Source organism: Herpailurus yagouaroundi, unplaced genomic scaffold (assembly GCF_014898765.1).
Source record: "Herpailurus yagouaroundi ecotype Mexico unplaced genomic scaffold, PumYag 163, whole genome shotgun sequence".
NCBI lineage: Eukaryota > Metazoa > Chordata > Mammalia > Carnivora > Felidae > Herpailurus > Herpailurus yagouaroundi.
This window is the reverse complement of record NW_024412404.1, coordinates 32927158-32946822: the sequence shown is the minus strand read 5'-3', so window position 1 is coordinate 32946822 and position 19665 is coordinate 32927158. Positions and strand designations below refer to the sequence as shown.

Below are 19665 nucleotides of genomic sequence, written 5' to 3'. Positions count from 1 at the left end.
CTCTTCCATCTCACTTTTCTCCTAAGCCATAGATTGTATCCTACTTGTAATAGTTGCTCAGTAAATCTTACTGAATCAAAGTGAACAAACTGGCTGTCTCTGTGGAAGTTCTGCAGCTAGTATCCATGTTTATTGTAACTCTGTCATGAGATAGGAGTGTATCCTTGGAGAAAGAAAGCATCATCACCAGAAATAACATGTAAATATACATGTAAATATAACACGTAAATAACCCTACGTTATTATTGGGCCTTTTGGGGGAGGCAGCTTTTGTTGGGCTATAATTCACACCCATACAGTTCCCCCATTTAACTTGTAAAATTCAGTGGTTTTCCATATGTTCACAGAGTTATGCCACCATCACCACAATCAATCTTAGAAAATATTCATCATCCCCAAAAGAAACCCTGTACCTATTCCCTCTAGTCCTTTAGCCCTAGACAACCATTAATCTATTTTTTGTCTGCATAGATTTGCCTATTCTGGACATTTTATATAAATGGAATCATACGATATTTGTGCCTACCTTTTCACTTGGCATACTATTTTCAAGGTACTTCCATGTTGTAGCATGTGTCAAACCTAAAGCTTGGGGGAAGTTAGAGGGCAGGTGATGCTTGTTTTTTGACTAGTGGTTGTGGCTCAGGCCAGTGATGAGTCTGCCTGCTCTCAGGAGGACCAGATCTATAGGTATACTATGCAGATTGTGGGTTCAGTTTCAGACCACCACAATGAAGCAAATATTTCAATAAAGTGAATGAAATGAATTTTTTAGTATCTCAGTGCATATAAAAGTTATGTTTATACTGTAGTCTGTTAAGTGTGCAATAGCATTGTGTCTAAAAATCTGCATACCTTAATTAAAAATGACTATTGCTAAAAAAAAAAAATGCTAACCATCATCTGAGCTTTCTGTGAATTGTAATTTTTTTTTGGTGGAGAATCTTGACTCAGTGTTCATGGCTTCTGACAGACCAGGGTGGTGGTTGCTAAAGGTTGGTATGGCTTTGGAAATTTCTTAAAATAAGACAACTTTGTCACACCAAAACAAATTATTTCTCTGTGGCACACAATACTGTTTGATAGCATTTTACCCACAGTAAAGCTTCTTTCAAAATTGGGGTCAGTGCTCTCAAACTCTGCCTCTGCTTTTATCAGCTAAGTTTATGTAATATTCTAAATCTTTTGTTATCATTTCCACAATCTTCACAGCATTTTTACCAGAAATAGATTCCATCTCAAGAAACCATTTTTTTGTTGTTGTTCACCCATGAGAAACAACTCCTCATCTGTTAAGGTTGTATCATGAGATTACAGCCATTTAGTTACATCTTCTGGCTTCACTTCTAGTTCTCTTGCTGTTTCTACCACGTCTGCAGTTACTTCCTCCACTGAAGTCCTCAGCCTCTCAAAGTCATCCATAAGGGTTGGGCTCAACTTCTTCCAAACTTCTGTCATGGTGATATTTTGACCTCTTCCCATGGATCACGAATATTCTTAATCGCATCTAGAATGGTGGATCCTTTCCAGAAGGTTTTCAGTTTGCTTTGCCCAGATCCATCAGAGGAATCGCTGGCAGCTACAGCCTTATGAAATGTATTTCTTAAATAATAAGACTTGGAGCACACCTGGCTGACTCATTTGGCGACGCATGTAACTCTTGATCTTGGCGTTGAGTTTGAGCCCCACATTGGGTGTAGAGATTACTAAAAAAAAACAAAAACAAAAACAAAAATAAAAAAATAAACAAAAACAAACAAAAAAGGAACAAACTTAAAAAAATAATAATAAGACTTGAAAGTTGGGGGTGCCTGGGTGGCTCAGTTGGTTGAATGTCCCACTTCGGCTCAGGTCATGATCTCGAGGTTCACGAATTCGAGCCCCACATCGGGCTCTGGGCTGACTGCTCAGAGCCTGGAGCCTGCTTTGGATGCTGTGTGTCTCCCTCTCTCTGCCCCTCCCCTGCTCCCACTCTGTCTCTCTCTCAAAAATAAACAAACATTAAAAAAAAAAAAAAAAGACTTGAAAGTTGAAATGGCTTCTTGATCCATGGGCTGCAGAATGGACATTGTGTTAGCAGGCATGAAAACAATATTCATTTCATTTTACATCTCCATCAGCGCTCTTAGGTGACCAAGTGCATTGTCAATGGGCAGTAACATTTTGAAGGGAATCTGTTTTTCTGAGTAGTAGGTCAACAGTGGGCCTAACATTTCAATAAGCTATATTGTAAACAGATGTGCTGTGAACTAGGCTTTATTGTTCCTGTATTATAGAGCACAGGCAGAGTAGATCTAGCATGATTCTTAAGGCCTGTAGGTCAATGAGCATTGACTTCAACTTAAAGTCACCAACTGCATTAACCCCTAACAAGAGAGTGAGTCTGTCCTTTGAAGCTTTGAAGCTTGGCATTGAAGCTTTGCTATGAAAGTCCTAGATTGCATCTTCTTCCAATAGAAGACTGTTTCATCTACATTGAAAAACCTGTTTTTTAGTGTAGCCCCCTTTGTGAATTAACCTTAGCTAGATCTTCTGGATAACTTCTGCAGCTTCTACATCAGCACTTGCTGTTTTACGTTGCACTTTTATGTTATGGAGACAGCTTCTTTCTTTAAACCTCATGAACTAACCTCTGCTAGCTTCCACCTTTTCTCCTGCAGCTTCCTCACCTCTCTTAGTCTTCATGGAATTGTAGAGAGTTAGGGCCTTGCTCTGGATGGGGCTTTGGTTGAAGGGAAAGTTGTGGCTGCTCTGATCTTCCATCCAAACCACTAGAACTTTCTTCATATCAACCATAAAGCTGTTTTGCTTTCTTATCATTCATGTGTTCACTGGAGTAGCACTTCTAATTTCCTTCAAGAACTTTTCCTTTGCACTGCAACTTGGCTAAGTGGCTCAAGAGCCTAACCTGTGGCCCCTCTCATCTTTCAACATGTCTTCTGCACTGTGCTGAATCATTTCTAGTTGCTGATTTAAAGTAAGAGACGTGCAACCCTTCCTTTCACTTCGAGGCAACTATAGGTTTATTAGTTGGCCTGATTTCAGGGGATTGAAATTATGTTTGTGTCTCAGGGAACAGGGAAGCCCAAGGAAAGGGAGAGATACAGTGGAATGGCTGGTCAGTAGAGCAGTCAGAATACACACAGTATTTAAGTTCTCCGTCTTCTATGGTCCCAGTTGATGGCACCCCAAAACAATCATGATAATAAATCAAAGATCCCTGATCACAGATCACCATGACCAATACAATAATAATGATGAAAAAGTTTGAAATATTGTGAGAATTACCAAAATGTGACACAGTGACACAAAGTAAGCACATGCTTTTGGGAGAATGGCTTCCATAGACTTAATTGACTTAGGTTTGCCACAGGCCTTTAATTTGTAAAACAAACAAAAAACTCAGTATCTGCAGAGCACAATAAAGTAAAGCTCAATAAAATTAGGTATGCTTGTATTTCATGGAAATTCCATAGAGGAGTTCTGAACTTGCTTCTCTGAGCAATTATAAGAATTGAGACCGTGTCAGTGAGTACCTAATCCAATGCCTGGCATATGAGGGTCTCAATGACTTTTACTTCCCTGTGTCCCATTTCAGGTTCTTGGATTCTAGTAAGAATCTGCCAAAGTGAAACAACAGATAAATTTTTATTTGGTACTTTGAGTTTAATTTACTGATTTTTCCCTCTATCCTTTTGTTTTTGTCCTCCCAAGGCTATGCCTTTCTGCTGTTCCAGGAGGAGAGCTCAGTGCAAGCGTTGATAGATGCCTGCCTGGAAGAAGACGGGAAACTGTACCTGTGTGTGTCAAGCCCCACCATCAAGGATAAGCCAGTAAGTAATATGTAGCCAGCTGTTGCTTTTCCAGAGCACATATGCATTCGGAATAGCTGAGCGCCTCCTTTTTGTAATGGGAATGCTGGTAACTAGGATTCTCTTACCCGGGGTGACCTTGCTATGCAATAGAGCTGGACTATTGTTGATGAGAAGCTAATAACAAATTACTCAGTATTTCATTTTATACCTTTGGGACTGCGTGTAAACAAATGTGTCCTTGTCTTTCCCTTTACAGCTCTTTTAAGCTAATTCCTATTCAGTAACTCTGAATTGAAGTAAACAATGCTCTAAGTGGTTTTGGCAACTGGTTTCTGTCATTTTTCAGATCAAGGACAGGAGCAATTTATTATTTTTTTTAAAAAAGATCATAATTGGCAATGTTTTGTGAGTGGTACCTACAACTGGCTTACCTAGAGCTTACACTCTAAAATGGATATCTTCAAACAGGGTGGGAGAGGGAGAGGGCAAGGACAGAGAACATGAACCCCAGACCATAAACAAATGTACATTTATACAGAGTTCATGGTTAAGAGGTTGTGGTTTCTGAGCCAAAGCATGTGAGTAAGTCATTGGGTAAGAGATGAAGACTGCTTACTTTCTCCTGACAGGGGTTATCAGTGAAGAAGGGGCAAGGCTGTATTCAGAACAACAAAAAAAGAAATTGGTTAGCATGGCAGATAGAGGATTGAGGGAATTCGGAAGGGGATGAGTGTGTGTCAAGAGCTGGTGCTAGGAGTGGGAAATAGAGTAAAAATTGTGATATGGACCAAGGGACCGAGGCAGGAATCTCTCCCGGGGCTTGCAGCGTCCCCTGTTAGACTTACACCAAATGTGGGGCTTGCTTGGCAGTTAAGTTTATTCTCAGAAATGTGCATGGGGAAAGAGTTGGGGTCAGAAGTAGAAGTCTTCTAAAAAAATTTTTTTTATGTTTTATCTTTTATATTTGAGAGAGAGACAGAGAGACAGCAAGCAGGGGAGGGGCAGAGACAGAGATAGAATCTGAAGCAGGCTCCAGGCTCTAAGCTGTTAGCACAGAGCCCGCCCGACGCCGGGCTCAAACTCACAAACCGTGAGATCATGACCTGAGCCAAAGTCGGACGCTTAACCAACTGAGCCACCCAGGTGCCCCCAGAAGTAGAAATCTTGACTCTAGCATTTAAATTATCTGCTTGGTTCAGAATAAGTCACCTAATCCTTGCAGGATCTTAGTTTCCTCATCTATAAAATGGCAGGAATAATGGTTTCTCTCTGCGATGTTGAGCAGCTCAGATAAGAGGAAAATGAATGTGAAAGCACTTGGTACTTGTGCAGATGTAAGTGGATGATGCTGTTAGAGCCGTATGGTGCTATAGTCAGGAGAGCAACATTAGAGCTTATTACAGGGTAACATCTACTGAAAAGAATGGTGGCATCTAGAGCAGGGTTTATAGTTGGCTGCAGAAGAATGGCGCTGGGACTTGTCCACCTATAAGGGGGAGACTGCAGCATGGAAAGCAGAGGAGTTACAAAGAATGGAGATATTGGGTTATAGAATAATCGATGCAGAAGAAGAAGCAAGGATTTTAGCAAGTGTGACAGTGCCACCACGTATTTCACATTCTGGGGCCATTACCAAATTTTTATAGCAGTTAGCAGACTTGGATAGAGTAGCTATGCAGTTGGGGAAAAAGAGTAGGGAACCTTTGCTAACTTCGGTCTTAATTTAAGCTGAGGAAAGGCTGTGTACACTGTGGCTAGAATAGGAGGGTGTAGTGTTTCCTCTGAACACATAATGAGAAAGCTGGAGTAACATTTCTAAATCTCTTTGGAATAGTGTGAGATTAGAAAGACCGATCCCAACTTGGCAGAGTCAGATGTCTGAAAGGTAAATGGTTAACCTCCAGAGAGCCTCTGCCACCATAAGAGAGGATTAGAAATAGATTTATACATTAAAAAAAAAAAAAAAAGCAGAGTGATAGAGATCCACATGAAGATAGTTACACCCAAAGTAGACTAAGAAGCTGTTGAATTGAGGGGAGGAGACCAGAGACGAGCAGATGAGCTTGTGTACCTTGGAAGTATCATGTCACTTGCTCTGTGGGAAAAGGAGGCTAATACGCCTTCTCAGGGCATGCCTTCACCAGGACTGGACATCTCTTGAGAAGGGAATGAGCAGTGGTGGTTGCAGATGGAGGTGGTATGTTGATTGTTTTCCCTCCAAATACATTTATTACCCTGAGCATGAAGGACTTTTGAAAAATAATTAGTGTAACTATCTGTTTTGGAAATGTTTATGGGGAAACTAACTTTCACTGTTTGTGTTTCTGCAAATTTCTGCCTTATTGCAGTTTTCATTTTCTGAACTCAAGTGAAACAGTTTTATTGGAGCTTGGTGAATTCTGAATGGTGGCTGCTGATTACGTATTTCTTTAACCCAGGCATACTCAGAATTTCCAGCATAAACAATTTGAATAAAACTCAGGATGGGAAACAGAAAAGTCCCCAAATACCTATAATTCTAATGAACTGGATCCCATTTTGGGTTCCAGCTCTTTTGGCTCCATTTTTGAAACCTTCTCTTTGTTGGCTTTAGCTCCACATCTATCACTCCCAGCCTCATTTGGCCACACTTCCCCACCCAGGTTTCAGTACATTCCACCTCGTTTTGGATGCTCCCACAGAAAGTGAGAGCTGGGTTGAACTATTGGGAGTAAATGAGGACCTTGGCAATAACTCAAGGTAAAGTCAACCTTTGGAACTCATTCACCAAACCTTCTGAGCTATGGCTTTTTCTACTTCTTGGCTTGGCTACTTTTCAGGATCCTAGTGCCCTCATTCTGTTATTTAGTTCTCTCTGATCCTCTCTGGAGTTCTCCTTGGAAATACACAATGTTCCAGAATGACCTCACAGATTTTCTATCCATTGACGTTCTCCCTTATTCTGTTCCCCCAGATCAAACCCCCTTTCCCTTTGTGTGGATTAGGTTAATCAGATTGTTTTCCTAATACAGAGCCTGATAGCAAGGTTCCCTCTCACCTTTCTAAGATTGTGTTTGTTTTTTAACTCAACAAATCCCAAATCAGTGGATTCCAGATAGTATTAGGAGGTATTTTTGGTCAGTGATTACCTTTCATTAAATAACTCTACTTAGACTACCCTATGTATGTATAGGTCTGATCCTTAAAGATGACAGAAGACACTATTTATAGCTTGATTAATTGACTTCTCAGTTCCAAAGAGTGGGTAGACAAATGGGCAACAGCAGGAACTATTGCAAAGCTCCTAGATGTGTGATTTTGACCTCTCCTCCAGCAAAAGGAATTCCGTAGCTCAGATGTTCCAGGCATCCCAGAGGATAGCTGTGTTCTTGTCCAGGCTTCCAGTGAAGTGGACAGACATTGTGACAGTGGTCCCTTTTGTCAAGGTGACTTCACTTTTGAATGTATAAATAGACTGAACCTGAAGGTACAAAACAGCAAACTGATAGAGCAGGAAACCTGTTAGAGTCTAACAGAGATAGAGACTAAAAATCAGTAACCTTTAAGAAGAGGTGTGGAAGGAGATTTTTATGACTCTTACCTTCTAAAACACTTTGGCCAGAGATGTGGGATAGTAAACACCTTGAAAGGAGTATTATAGAAGTTTCCTGCTTCCTCCTCCTTACAATTTATAACATAATCACAATTTATAAATATCCTGAAATATGACCGATTGATTTTCTATACAGTTGGCCCTTGAGCAGTGGGGTAGGGGTGTTAGGGGTGCTGACACCCCACTAGTTGAAAAATCCACATATAACCTTTGGCTCCCCATAAATATTATTAACTACCAAAATCCTACTGTTAACCAGAAACCTTAACAATAACATATACAGCTGATTAAACCTATTGTATATATATTATATACCATATTCTTAGAATAAAGTAAGCTAGAGAAAAGATAAGGTTATTAAGAAAATCATGAGGAGAAAAATGTAGTATACTGTATTAATCAAAAAAATCTACATATAAGTGGACTTGCGTGCTTCACACCTGTATTGTTCAAGGGTCAACTGTATATTTAAAACTATCTTAGCAAACCGAAGTGTGCTTGTGTCAGGTCACTTGTGGAGCCTGTTGCTCAGGTAACATGGTCATCCACTCAAAATTTGAAAAACAAAAATTGGGGGAAAAAATGTTGGGAGCAAAGAAGCTGGAAACCAGTTGGATGCTGGCTCAGTTTTTTAATTTTTATTCTGTCCAATCTGTCTATAATTCTGTCTTTCCTATTCCCCTTTATGTATCAATAGGATCTCCAGCACTTTGAATCACTCCTCTTTAGTACAAAGACAGTCCAGATCCCTTTGCCTGGGACTTAAGACTTTCCCAGTCTGATTTGAAGTTTTTTTCCAACCTTTCTTTTTTCTGCTTTCCTTCTGAACCCCTTTTCCAGTCAACTGAAATATTTCGGCTCCCATTTCAGTTTCTGATTGCTACACTTATTTTTTTTAATTTTTTATTTTTGCTACACTGATTTTAAGGCCCTTTCAAATGCCGTCTCTTTCCCGAAGCCTTCTCTGATCACTATACCACCTATAGTGACTCACACCTGCTATTATAGCTATCTTCAGCCCACATTCAGCCATATTTTTAAAAAATAATGTGCTGGCCTTCCTTTATACCATATTTGAGGGACTCCTATGGGCAAGGCATTAGAGCTGGTTACTATGAATCAGACATAAAACCCTGTGTTCAGAAAGTTAATAGTATAATGGGTAGATAAAACAAGTATATAAATAAATACACAAACCTATAGAGCCTGGCACATAACAGGTTTTCAAATATTTGTCAAATTTAGGAAAAATATCAAATACAATGAAGATAAGATTAAGTGCTTTGGAGAGTTTATATATACCTGGAGTGATAAAAGAAAGCTTCTTGGATGAAGTGTCATTTAAACTGGGCCTTGAAAGATGAAAAGGGTTTGGAGATTGGCCAGGGGAGAGGTGGGGGTGTGGAAGTGTGGGAAATAGACATTTCAGAGAAAGGCAACAGCATAAACACAGAAAAGAGAAACCGCAGATTGAGTGGAGAACATATAGGTTGGTTAGATGGAGCACAAATGTGTGAAAGGGAGTAGAGGGGAATTAAATTGGGAAAATTAAGTAGGGGCTAAGTTACAGGGCACCTTGATTGATGGCCTCAGCCTTTGGATTTGTGGTATATTTACTTAAACTCTTTCATTCTCCACCTACCACCTCCTAAGACAATAACTATAATTTTATCTTGGCTCAGTCAAATCAGATTCACTATATCCCTCCTCAGAAACCTTCAGCATTTCTGATCTTTATTTTATTTTATTTTTTGTTCCTTTTGGTCTAAATTTGTGGTTTGGGCACCTTCTATCATAGTAATTTCTCCAAAGGAGGAATTTCTTCTCTAAAATGAGAGAAATACCTCCTATTCATAATAAATCCTTCCCCCTCTCCCCAGTCTCTGAATTTGCAATTGAGTCCAGAGTTTCTTAGTGCTTGAGTCTTTGGAAGCTATAATCCCTTTCTAGAGAGGTCTAAAAGATGCTGTAGTTCTGATCTACTGAAATGGTTTCTAGTGTGTAAAATAGCCAGTACCATCCTCCAAGGGACCATATCTAGTGTTTTCCAAAGTGTGTTATGAATTACACTTGTCCCATCAGACACTGGTCTCTTGAGAAGATCATTGACAAAAGGTTTGCTCGTAGCAATGATAAATGTCATTTGTTGATAACTTTGTGCACGTTATATCCATTTGTTCCTTTAATTAAAGGTCCCATAGCCGAAAACTTTTGGGTAAAATTGATATATTAAGGTTCTGAGAAGTCTTGCAGTAAATAAATTTGTATAATATTTTTTAAGCCACCATTTGATATACCTGTTTTGGGATTATTCCTGTGAAGATTTTGGTAGAATTAGTATTCCATGAAGTTCATTCAAAGAATAGGCTTCTTCCCAGGAAAAACTTAGGTAAGTAGAACTTTTATGTGAACATTACTGTCAAGAGTTTTAGTGATCAGCATGCCAGTAACAACAGCCTTGTCCTTGTACCATGGAGCTGCAAACACACATTTATGTAGACATTGGACAAAATTGTCTGGCTGCAGAGCACAATTGCTTGAGACTATGAACCTGGAAGTTAAAATAGCTGAAAATATGGTGCCAATTTCATTACTAAATCATTTTCTTCAGCTTTTCTAAATGCTAGTTTTATTTGCAGGTTTAAGAAGAATCTATCAGCCATTTCTTAACGCATTGAAAATGAGTAGAATGAATTTAGAAAAGAGAAGTTAACCATTCACAAATCAAAATGCATTTTGGCTTGTTCAGGAGACTCTCAGGAAGCATGACTGGTGGCCAGTAACCTGGAGGACAAGGAGTCTTGCAGGCAACAGGACATCATTGGATTGGAAAGAGAGAGAGAGTGTGTGTGTGTGTGTATGTGTGTGCGTGCACACACATACACACACACACACACACACACACACACACACACACACACACACATACTTTGGGTCAGATAAACCTGGTTTTCAGTTCTGAGTTCACTCTTTTAGTCTTAGTTTCCTTATCTCTAAAGTAGGTATAATGTTTGTAGCATAATAGTTATAGTGAGTTCAAGTGTGACAGTGTGTTAAAATGCCTAGCATAGTTGGGAATGCAAGCTGGTACAGCCACTCTGGAAAACAGTATGGAGGTTGCTCAAAAAACTAAAAATAGAACTACCCTATGACCCGCAATTGCATTAGTAGGCATTTATTCACGGGATACAGGTGTGCTGTTTCAAAGGGACACATGCACCCCAATGTTTATAGCAGCACTATCAACAATAGCCAAAGTATGGAAAGAGCCCAGATGTCCATCGATGGATGAATGGATAAACAAGATGTGGTATATATATATACAATGGAGTATTACTCGGCAATCAAAAAGAATGAAATCTTGCCATTTGCATCTGCGTGGATGGAACTGGAGGGTATTATGCTAAGTGAAATTAGTCAGAGAAAGACAAATATCATACGACTTCACTCATATGAGGACTTTAAGAGACAAAACAAATGAACATAAGGGAAGGGAAACAAAAATAATAAAAACAGAGGGACAAAACATAAGAGATTCATAAATACGGAGAACAAACTGAGGGTTACTGGAGGGGTTGTGGGAGGGAGGATGGGCTAAATGGGTAAGGGGCAGTAAGGAATCTACTCCTGAAATCATTGGTGCACTATATGCTAACTAATTTGGATGTAAATTAAAAAAAAAAAAAATGCCTAGCATAGCGGTGTAGTGTATGTGCTCAAAAGTGCTAGTTTCTTCTTTCCTTCAAAAGGAAATCCTCTATCATGCCTGTGTTTTCTAAGTGATGTAGGAACAGCAGGAGCAACAATGAGCACTAGGTAATTCTGATCAATGAGTAGGTCCCAGTGGGGGTGGGGAGGGGGGGGACATCAGAAATTGTGCTGATTAGGCCAAGCCCTGAGGCACTCACTGATGACCAGATACACTCCATTTCCATTATCCCTGGAAGGAGGCTTTCAGTAATCTGAGAGCTATAGAAGGGAAGATTCTGGACATCTTGTAGCATCTGCATCTGCCCCTCAGGAAAACCTTTGTTAATTCACCAGAACACTGATGAGCACAGAGCACTCACTAAGGGTTGGGCACTTTGCCAGGCAATTGGGACCCACACAGAGATATGGTCTCAGCCTTAGAGGACCCTAGCTCTCCACCCTAGAGCCCAGTGGAAGGAAATAGACATGTAAATACCAAGTGAAATAAGGAGGCAAAGTATGATAAAAGTATTATGAGGAGTAGTTGTGGGGTGGGGCTCAAAGGCAAAGTGGTCAGATGTTCCTGAGGGAGTCAGGAAGGCCTTTAGAGAGAAGATATTCCCTTAAATATTCTGGTTGTAAGTATGGTTATTAATCATTGCATTTAATTGATAATGGCTTTATAAGTCCAGCATAGAGCAAGGCTGTACATCACCATTTTCAGGGTACAGTTTATGCATGGTCTGCTTTTTCTACTGGATGCTCTTATGAAACAGTATGCAGAGTGTGACATGAATTGTTCAAAAATAGCTGAAGGGCTGTAAGCCTGTGTGCATCAGGTAGGTTCTGCAGCTTACTGAAGATGGCAAGGGTTTCCTTTCAGTACCTGAACTGTTTCCTCACCCTGGCGGTAGACCTGGAGCATTCTGGGAGGGCATGAGAAAATTTCCTAGGGTTACTTTTGGCACCCACTGTAGGAAGAATCCTGCCTATTTTGATGAAGCTCTCTGGGGCCTGCGATCTATTTGTATCTCAGGAATGGGAGGAATAGTCTGAGTGTGAGAGTTACAGTTTTTTGTTTGGAGGCCCAGTGGAGTTCTGACTGTAGGCCCAAGAGCAGCCCAGGGTTCAGAAGTCTTATCAAGAGCAATGAAACCATTAGCTATTAGGTTCCTTTCTGGCCACTTCCCCCAGAGGATACAAGGAGGGTATGTCCCCGTCTCCATCGGGTGGAGAGCAGCACTTGAGAATAATAGGTAGCATCTAAACTCCTGGAAATTGGCTGACCTGTTTGTTAGGGAGCTGTATGGTAAAAATTAGGTTGAAATGAGATGCCAAATATGAATGTTCTTTGAAGGATCCAAACCACAATTATTTGTGGCTATTAGTTTTGGTAGTTAATAATAATAAAAACAACCCCTTATACATGGAAGAGATAAAGATGCCTCACAAACCACAAACTAGTTTGTTTGTGATACTGTGGGGCACTCGAGTCATTCTGTGAGGTCTGTGATGCTTAAAATAGAATTGCTGACAACTGGGGTGGGCCTGAGTTCATTACCAGCCGAGCTGTTGCAGCTGTATGTCAGCGGCCTGGAGTTCAGCTGACTCATCCTGGCTGTCAGAAGAGCGGTGATACTGCTGCTTGCTGGGGAGAGTGGTCCTGATGGTTCTGCAGTATTGCTTTTGTGGTTCATGTAGGGTGAAAGGATTGTAGGACTAGGGAGAGAAAAATGGAGGCCTTCTCCTGAAGAGCTTGAGTAGGAGTTTGAAGGGTATTGAAATGAGAAAGAGGAGATGAGGGTGAGGAGGCTAGGCCATGTGCTTTATGGGAAATTTATGGGAAAGAAAACAGCAGGAAGGGGTTGATCAGGTAGTTTCTGGAGCTGGCCAGCAGATTGCACTGTTGACTCTGAACAGTTTGGTTGCTTTGCAGAGCTGCCTTGAGATGAATAGATGAAAAGGAAGGCACTGTGCAGTAGGATGATCATGTGTTGGATGTTTGTAACCAGGAGATGACCAGACAAGACAAAATATAGAGTGAGATGTTCAAAATGAGCTCAACATACTATTATTTATTGATAGGTAAATGTGTAAATTCTAAATACGGGTATAAACTGAGAGAATTCTAGAGCCATAGGGTGGCTTGGTCATGTCTGGAAACTTAAAGCCCTAAGGTTTATGTTAAAAACTGTTTTATTAAAGCTAAGTGTTTTCTCTTACCCTGTTATTAAAGATATAATAAAAATGCATTTTATATTGAATGTTAACTTAGGGGCTTTTGCAAATTTTCAATGAATTTGCTTTTTACACTTGATCTTAGCCAAAAGGCCGAGAAGCGATTGAATTTGCTTTTTAGAAAATGTTATAGCTCCTTGTCAGAAATGAATGACCCATACTTGACCCATACTTTATTTCTTTTTTTTTCCTAGCACGTGGCCTGATCTTATCCCTATTAATGAAACTTCAGTTTTTACATAGAACTATAATTATTTTATTCCTCATTGATATCAAAATAGAGAAACATCTCTTTTGTGCAGTTCAGTCTGAAAACTTTCAGTTCTTTGAATAGCTATTCATTATTTATATTTACTCTATTCTTAACCATTTAAAGTTAACTTCTACAAGAGCAACCCTTTTAGAGCAATAGCAGGAAATAAGTGAGAAAAGGCCTTGATTAGAGTGAAGTTTCTACAGTATTTTGTTCAGTTGGTTCAACCTTGTTATGCCATATTTTGATACATACTAAAAGTAAGATATAATTGGGCAGTATTATCCAAAGTGTGTTTATTAATAGGTGTTGTGAAAAAATTGGTTCCATGAAAATAATTTAGGAAATGCTGGGTTAAAACAACATTTGATCAGATTTCTTTCCTGTAGAACCTCTTAGAGCTTTTGGTTAATGTACACCAATGGGTGCCCTGAAACTCCAAGAAGGAAGAGATAGTATATAACTTTTCCTAAGCAAGGCTTGTCTGGCAGAGCCACCTTACAGACTGACAGTTCACAGAACATACACTGGGAAACCTTGAAACGGAAAATGAGTGCGTTCAGTACTATTTTATGTTTCTTGAAGAGTTACTATATGGCATAAATTGATATATTTATAGCATCACCTTTATCTTTAGTTTTTGCCTTTTCCTTAAAAAGATTTGCCTTTGGAGATAAGCAATTACACAATAAGATTATTAATTCTTTTTTTTTTTTTTTTAACGTTTATTTAGTTTTGAGACAGAGACAGAGCATGAACGGGGGAGGGGCAGAGAGAGAGGGAGACACAGAATCGGAAGCGATTATTAATTCTTAAGAATTAAAAAACAAATAATTCAGCCAAAGAGTAGTTTCACAGTCCTCACTGAGCTTCTGTAGGAATACACGCTTAAAAAAGAAACTAAGGAAAGACCAACCATTTTAGTATTTTCTCCCACTTTGAGAGCTGTGTGGTAAGTAAACCTTTCTAGTCTAAGATCACAGTCTGGGACCCACAGGATAGATCTGGGCTGCAGTTAGTTTTTTTGTTTTGTTTTCTTTTTAAATTTTTTTTTAATGTTTTATTTATTTTTGAGACAGAGAGAGAGACAGAGCATGAGCAGGGGATGGGCAGAGAGACAGTGAGACACAGAATCCAAAGCAGGCTCCGAAGCAGGCTCTGAGCTGTCAGCACAGAGCCCGACGCGGGGCTCAAACCCACGTACCATGAAATCATGACCTGAGCTGAAGTCAGATGCTTAACCGACTGAGCCACCCAGGTGCCCCTGCAGTTAGTTTTGTTTAGCCTGTCCCAGTGATTTTAACATTTGAATTCATTCTCAACATTTTAAAATCTTGAAGTTTCATGTGAAAATCTGAATTTCTAGCTAAACTTGAAAAATGGAAAAGTCTTACAACACATTCACAAATGATAACTACTTCTCTGCTTCCTTTAAAAGGAATGGTTTACTCTAGTGTGTCATTGCCTGCTTACCAACTGCTGTCCTAGGTACTGGCAAATTTATGCTATACGTCCATCCCTACAGACGTTTGGTGTTGTGTAACTCCTGCTATAAGGACATGGCATGGCTGAAGGGCTAATGGGTGGTGCCTCTTTCTAGAGTGATCTTTATAAGCAAATGTGGTCTCCAGGAAAGAGTGTTGGAATCAATGTCGGGCTCATTTAAGGGAATTTTCACCATGTCTGATAAAGCCCCTGTACTTGTCCTCAGGACATTGAGGCTCTTACTGCCCAGAGTATAGCCTATTTGACAACATACTAAAAGAGTTGTTTCTCTCTCTCTCACACACACACAGTGATCCCTATATATGTAATGGTTGTTTTACTGAGAGAAATTTATGATGAATTAAAAAAGAATTGTAATTTCATCCATTCTCAAAAATAATTATTAAAGAAACAAAGATAATCAAAAAGAAGTTCTCTTATTTATATTTCACCCCTTTGTATAAAATATTTGAGTCACCTTAAAAACTATGGTATTCAAAAAGTAGAGAAATATCTATATATGTAAATCAGGACCAGAAAATGTATTCGAAGAGTAAGTCAGAAAGATAAAATATGAATATCAGGCCCTGAGGGCTGAGAATTAACTTAGAAGCTGGAGAACATGCCTTGTGTGAGAGTGGGCTTATATTTCAGAGATAATCCAGGGTGAATGGAACTTCCCAGTGCAAAACAGTACCTCAGTATTACTTTTTGCTTAGTGTGTAGAATGTGCTGATGTTGAGCACTCTCAACAATAGCCAAATTATGGAAAGAGCCTAAATGTCCATCAACTGATGAATGGATAAAGAAATTGTGGTTTATATACACAATGGAGTACTACGTGGCAATGAGAAAGAATGAAATATGGCCCTTTGTAGCAACATGGATGGAACTGGAGTGTGATGCTAAGTGAAATAAGCCATACAGAGAAAGACAGATACCATATGTTTCACTCTTATGTGGATCCTGAGAAACTTAACAGAAACCCATGGGGGAGGGGAAAAAAAAAGAAAAGGTTAGAGTGGGAGAGAGCCAAAGCATAAGAGACTCTTAAAAACTGAGAACAAACTGAGGGTTGATGGGGGGTGGGAGGGAGGGGAGGGTGGGTAATGGGTATTGAGGAAGGCACCTTTTGGGATGAGCACTGGGTGTTGTATGGAAACCAATTTGACAATAAACTTCATATATTGAAAAAAAAAAAAGAATGTGCTGATGTTGGCCTATGTTGACATTTCTCTGATTCTGTATGGGTGGGAGCTCTGAGGAGCTGTTTTCTGGTGGCAGCTGGGAAACGCAGGTTTTGTGAATACGATTTAATCATTACTGTCCTTGAGTCTTCTTCCTGTACTTTTACCTAATCTATAATACAAGAATAGGCTAAGGGAATGGGTTATGTGTGATGTACTGAGATGAGGGTGCGGCGGGAGAGGAGGCAGTAATGACGGCTCTCAGCAGGAAGGTTTGAGATGTTCTGCAGAGTTCTTTTCAGCAGCAGTAACGTACAGCTATTAGAGAAGGCTGCATTTTCTGTACTTCTGATTAAATGAAACCAGAACACCATGGATACTACAAGCGAATTGTTTTCGTTTGTGAAACAAAGTGACCCACAATTAAATTCAGTTATCGTAGAGTGATTGGAGTTGCCTTACCAGGTCCTGAAGCTGCCTTCAATTTATCAGGGATGAAACTGGAAGAAGAGAAGACTGTGCAGAAAAAGATATGTCTTACTTTTTTGTTATTGGTGATATTAGGATCTTTGTTTTTATAATGTAAAGAAATTATGTTTTTAATTAAAAATTAATAATGGGTCCTCATGAAGGGATTTAAAAGGGGTGCTTTACGGTATTTGTGAATCTCCCTTTGTGGTAAATGTCAAGGGAACGGTAATTTAGTCACACAGACCAGCAAATGTTATGCGGAAAAACTAGATTTTTCTTTTTCACATGATAAAAAAGTGGAACAAATGCTTCAATGTTAACAGAATTGCAAACAGGTCCCTGTTTTCAGGGTCTAGGGAAGAAATGGAGATTGTACTGCTTCTGGATAACTGATGAAGGCAACAAGGTCGTAAAAAGCAAAAAGTTAGGTGGGGGTGAATTTTGTAGCTGTCATAAGGAATGTATGGACTGTTTCTAACTGAGCAGTGCCAGTTTTGGAGTTGACTCAAGGTGTTTTGAAAGCGTAATTGACAGGTTTACTACCTTTCAAATGAGAGTACTTCTAGATATATAAGTCAGGCCACATAAGAAATCATCTTATGCGTTTTTTTGCATTAAGTGTTGACAGTTAAGCAATGGGGAAGATGAAGAATTGTGTTGATACTAAGGAAATGAAAATTCAGCTGTTTAGTTTCCTATCCTAATCTGTGAGGGTAAAGAAGAGGTGTGTTCCATAAAGACAGACCCGGTTCTCTGCTTCTACAGACCTAGACCATTTCCCAGAGCACCTGGCTGGCTGAGTGGCTCCTTGATTCTCAGGCAGTGCGGACGCTCACCTTTTGATGTGGGAGGGGTTTTTTTTGTTTTTTTTTTTTGTTTGTTTGTTTGTTTTAAGCTCTTCTTCGGTGATTGAGTTAGGGATTGAAACAAATATGTTTTAAGGTTAAGATTCTGATGAAATACTTTATTTTTTGTAGGCAGGAAGTCAGAGTACCAGTGAAGAGATATTACCAAATAGAAAGAACTATGTTCATAAAGATTTCTTTTTCTACTCTTTGAAAAGTTACTTCAGTTTCTAAAGGCTCACCTTTATTTACCCAAACTTGTTTAAGAAAATCAGATAAATCAAAAATAGGTAACACTGTGTGCTTCAGTATTTGATACTGCCATTAATTCCATGCTAACTTGATGGGTTAAACCACATTTCTTCCGTTTGGGTTAAACCACATTTCTGAAGGATAAATGTTTCAAGCTTAGGGGTTGATAAGAATTTAAAAGCCAGACATATAGATAATTTTTAGAAAATATTCCTAATGTTCCTGTTCCCTTTCTTTAGGTGAGCTCTTAAAAAGCTAAGTGCTAAACTGTGACAGGTTGTAAACAGTCTATCATGTGTTAAAATGGATCTGATTTAGAATGCAGAGTCTGTCTCTAAAAGACTGCCTTTTCTCAAAACCGCAGGTCGTTTCTGAAGGTTTATGTCTAGAGTGTTGAGTATAGTATCTGTAAGTAGATTCCCCAAGAGTTCTGTTGAAAGGCACTTAATGCAGATTACATAAATTTATAACTGGATTTTGTTTGGGTTATGTATGTTGTAAAATGCACAAATCAGTGGGTTTGTCTTTAGTCACCTTATTCTCATTTGGGGTTGATGGAAATGAAGTAAGGACCAAGTAAACGACTTTTTTTCAGGTGCAAATTCGACCATGGAACCTAAGTGACAGTGACTTTGTAATGGATGGTTCTCAGCCTTTGGACCCCAGAAAAACTATCTTTGTTGGGGGAGTTCCACGACCCCTTCGAGCTGGTGAGTGGAAATAGTAACACCACAACAACAAAACCACCAACAACAAAATCCCCAATATGTATGTAGTCTTCAATATTTTCTAGGTTTCCGATCGACTATACACAGTCTCCAAAAGAAGTTTCACTGAGCTGACTGACTCTTTCAGGATTAAACATTTTCTCCCCAGATGGTTTATTTTCTTATGGTAGAAGAGTGAATTTCATTAAACTGTTACTTTGACAGGATGAATTCTATTTAGTGCTGTCATATTCAACCACATATTTTTTAAATAATAACAATACATTTGTCAGTATGCGTTCTTATGCGAGTCAGCATTGTTATGTGTGACAGAAAAAGCAGTGACCCCATCAGAAATCTGTCCACCACAGCTGTGTACCCCTCAGTGACAAGCCAAACTGCTGCTCTGCTAGAAATTGTGTCCCTGGGAATCGAACTGGGAATCTTCCTAAGTGAAACAGGTTCCTATTTTTTCTTATGCACTTTGAAAAATGAGTTATGTATTTGAGCATTTTTATTATGACTTTTTAAAAGCTTCCCTATTTTTTTCTTTTTTAAGTTCTTTTCCAATGATGAAATAATTGTGCCTGCTGAAATCAGATAGATCATAATTGACTGGGGCATTTGAAGTGATGCTGAGCTAATGAGTTCAATAGTTAAGTCCAAAGACAGATCTAATCAGTTGGGGAATCAGTGTTCTACCAGTAAAATACAATAAAATTATTTGTTAGAACAGAGTTTTTAAAGTGCTTAAAATAATTGAGTTTGCTTTTCAAAAATGAGATGACAAGATAACGTTACCATTGCCATAGCAGTTGCAAAAGTGCAGTGTGATCTCTGTTATTTGGAAGCAAGCAGACATAGCTCTACCTAAAAAAAAAAAAAAGACAAGAAAAAAAGAAAAAGCAGTGATCATTAAAATCAAGTTGTGAAAAAAGAATTATAAAATGTACCTACAGCTATTTGTCTCTGACTTTGATAACTTCTTAATTCTAAATGTCAACATTTCTTAACACATTTATTCAAATCTCAACTTCAGTCTGTTCCTCAAAGCTTTCTGTAGACCCATATAAAGACATATCCATAATTCCATTTTGAAAGACATTAAAACACATTAATTATGACTGTGA

The 19665-nt window shown here is 39.0% G+C and overlaps 1 protein-coding gene across 11 annotated transcripts in view; it reads left to right on the top strand.

The window, feature by feature from the left end:
• The window catches only part of CPEB3 (cytoplasmic polyadenylation element binding protein 3), a 197432-nt gene that overhangs the window by 138023 nt on the left and 39744 nt on the right, over window positions 1-19665 (top strand). For 10 of the 11 annotated variants that reach the window (XM_040485860.1, XM_040485853.1, XM_040485851.1 and 7 more), the window contains 2 exons: window positions 3715-3833; window positions 18424-18538. In XM_040485860.1, coding sequence (XP_040341794.1) covers window positions 3715-3833; window positions 18424-18538 — 234 coding nt within the window. The remainder of the gene's footprint in view (window positions 1-3714; window positions 3834-18423; window positions 18539-19665) is intronic. The other variant, XM_040485861.1, reaches the window with a different exon arrangement.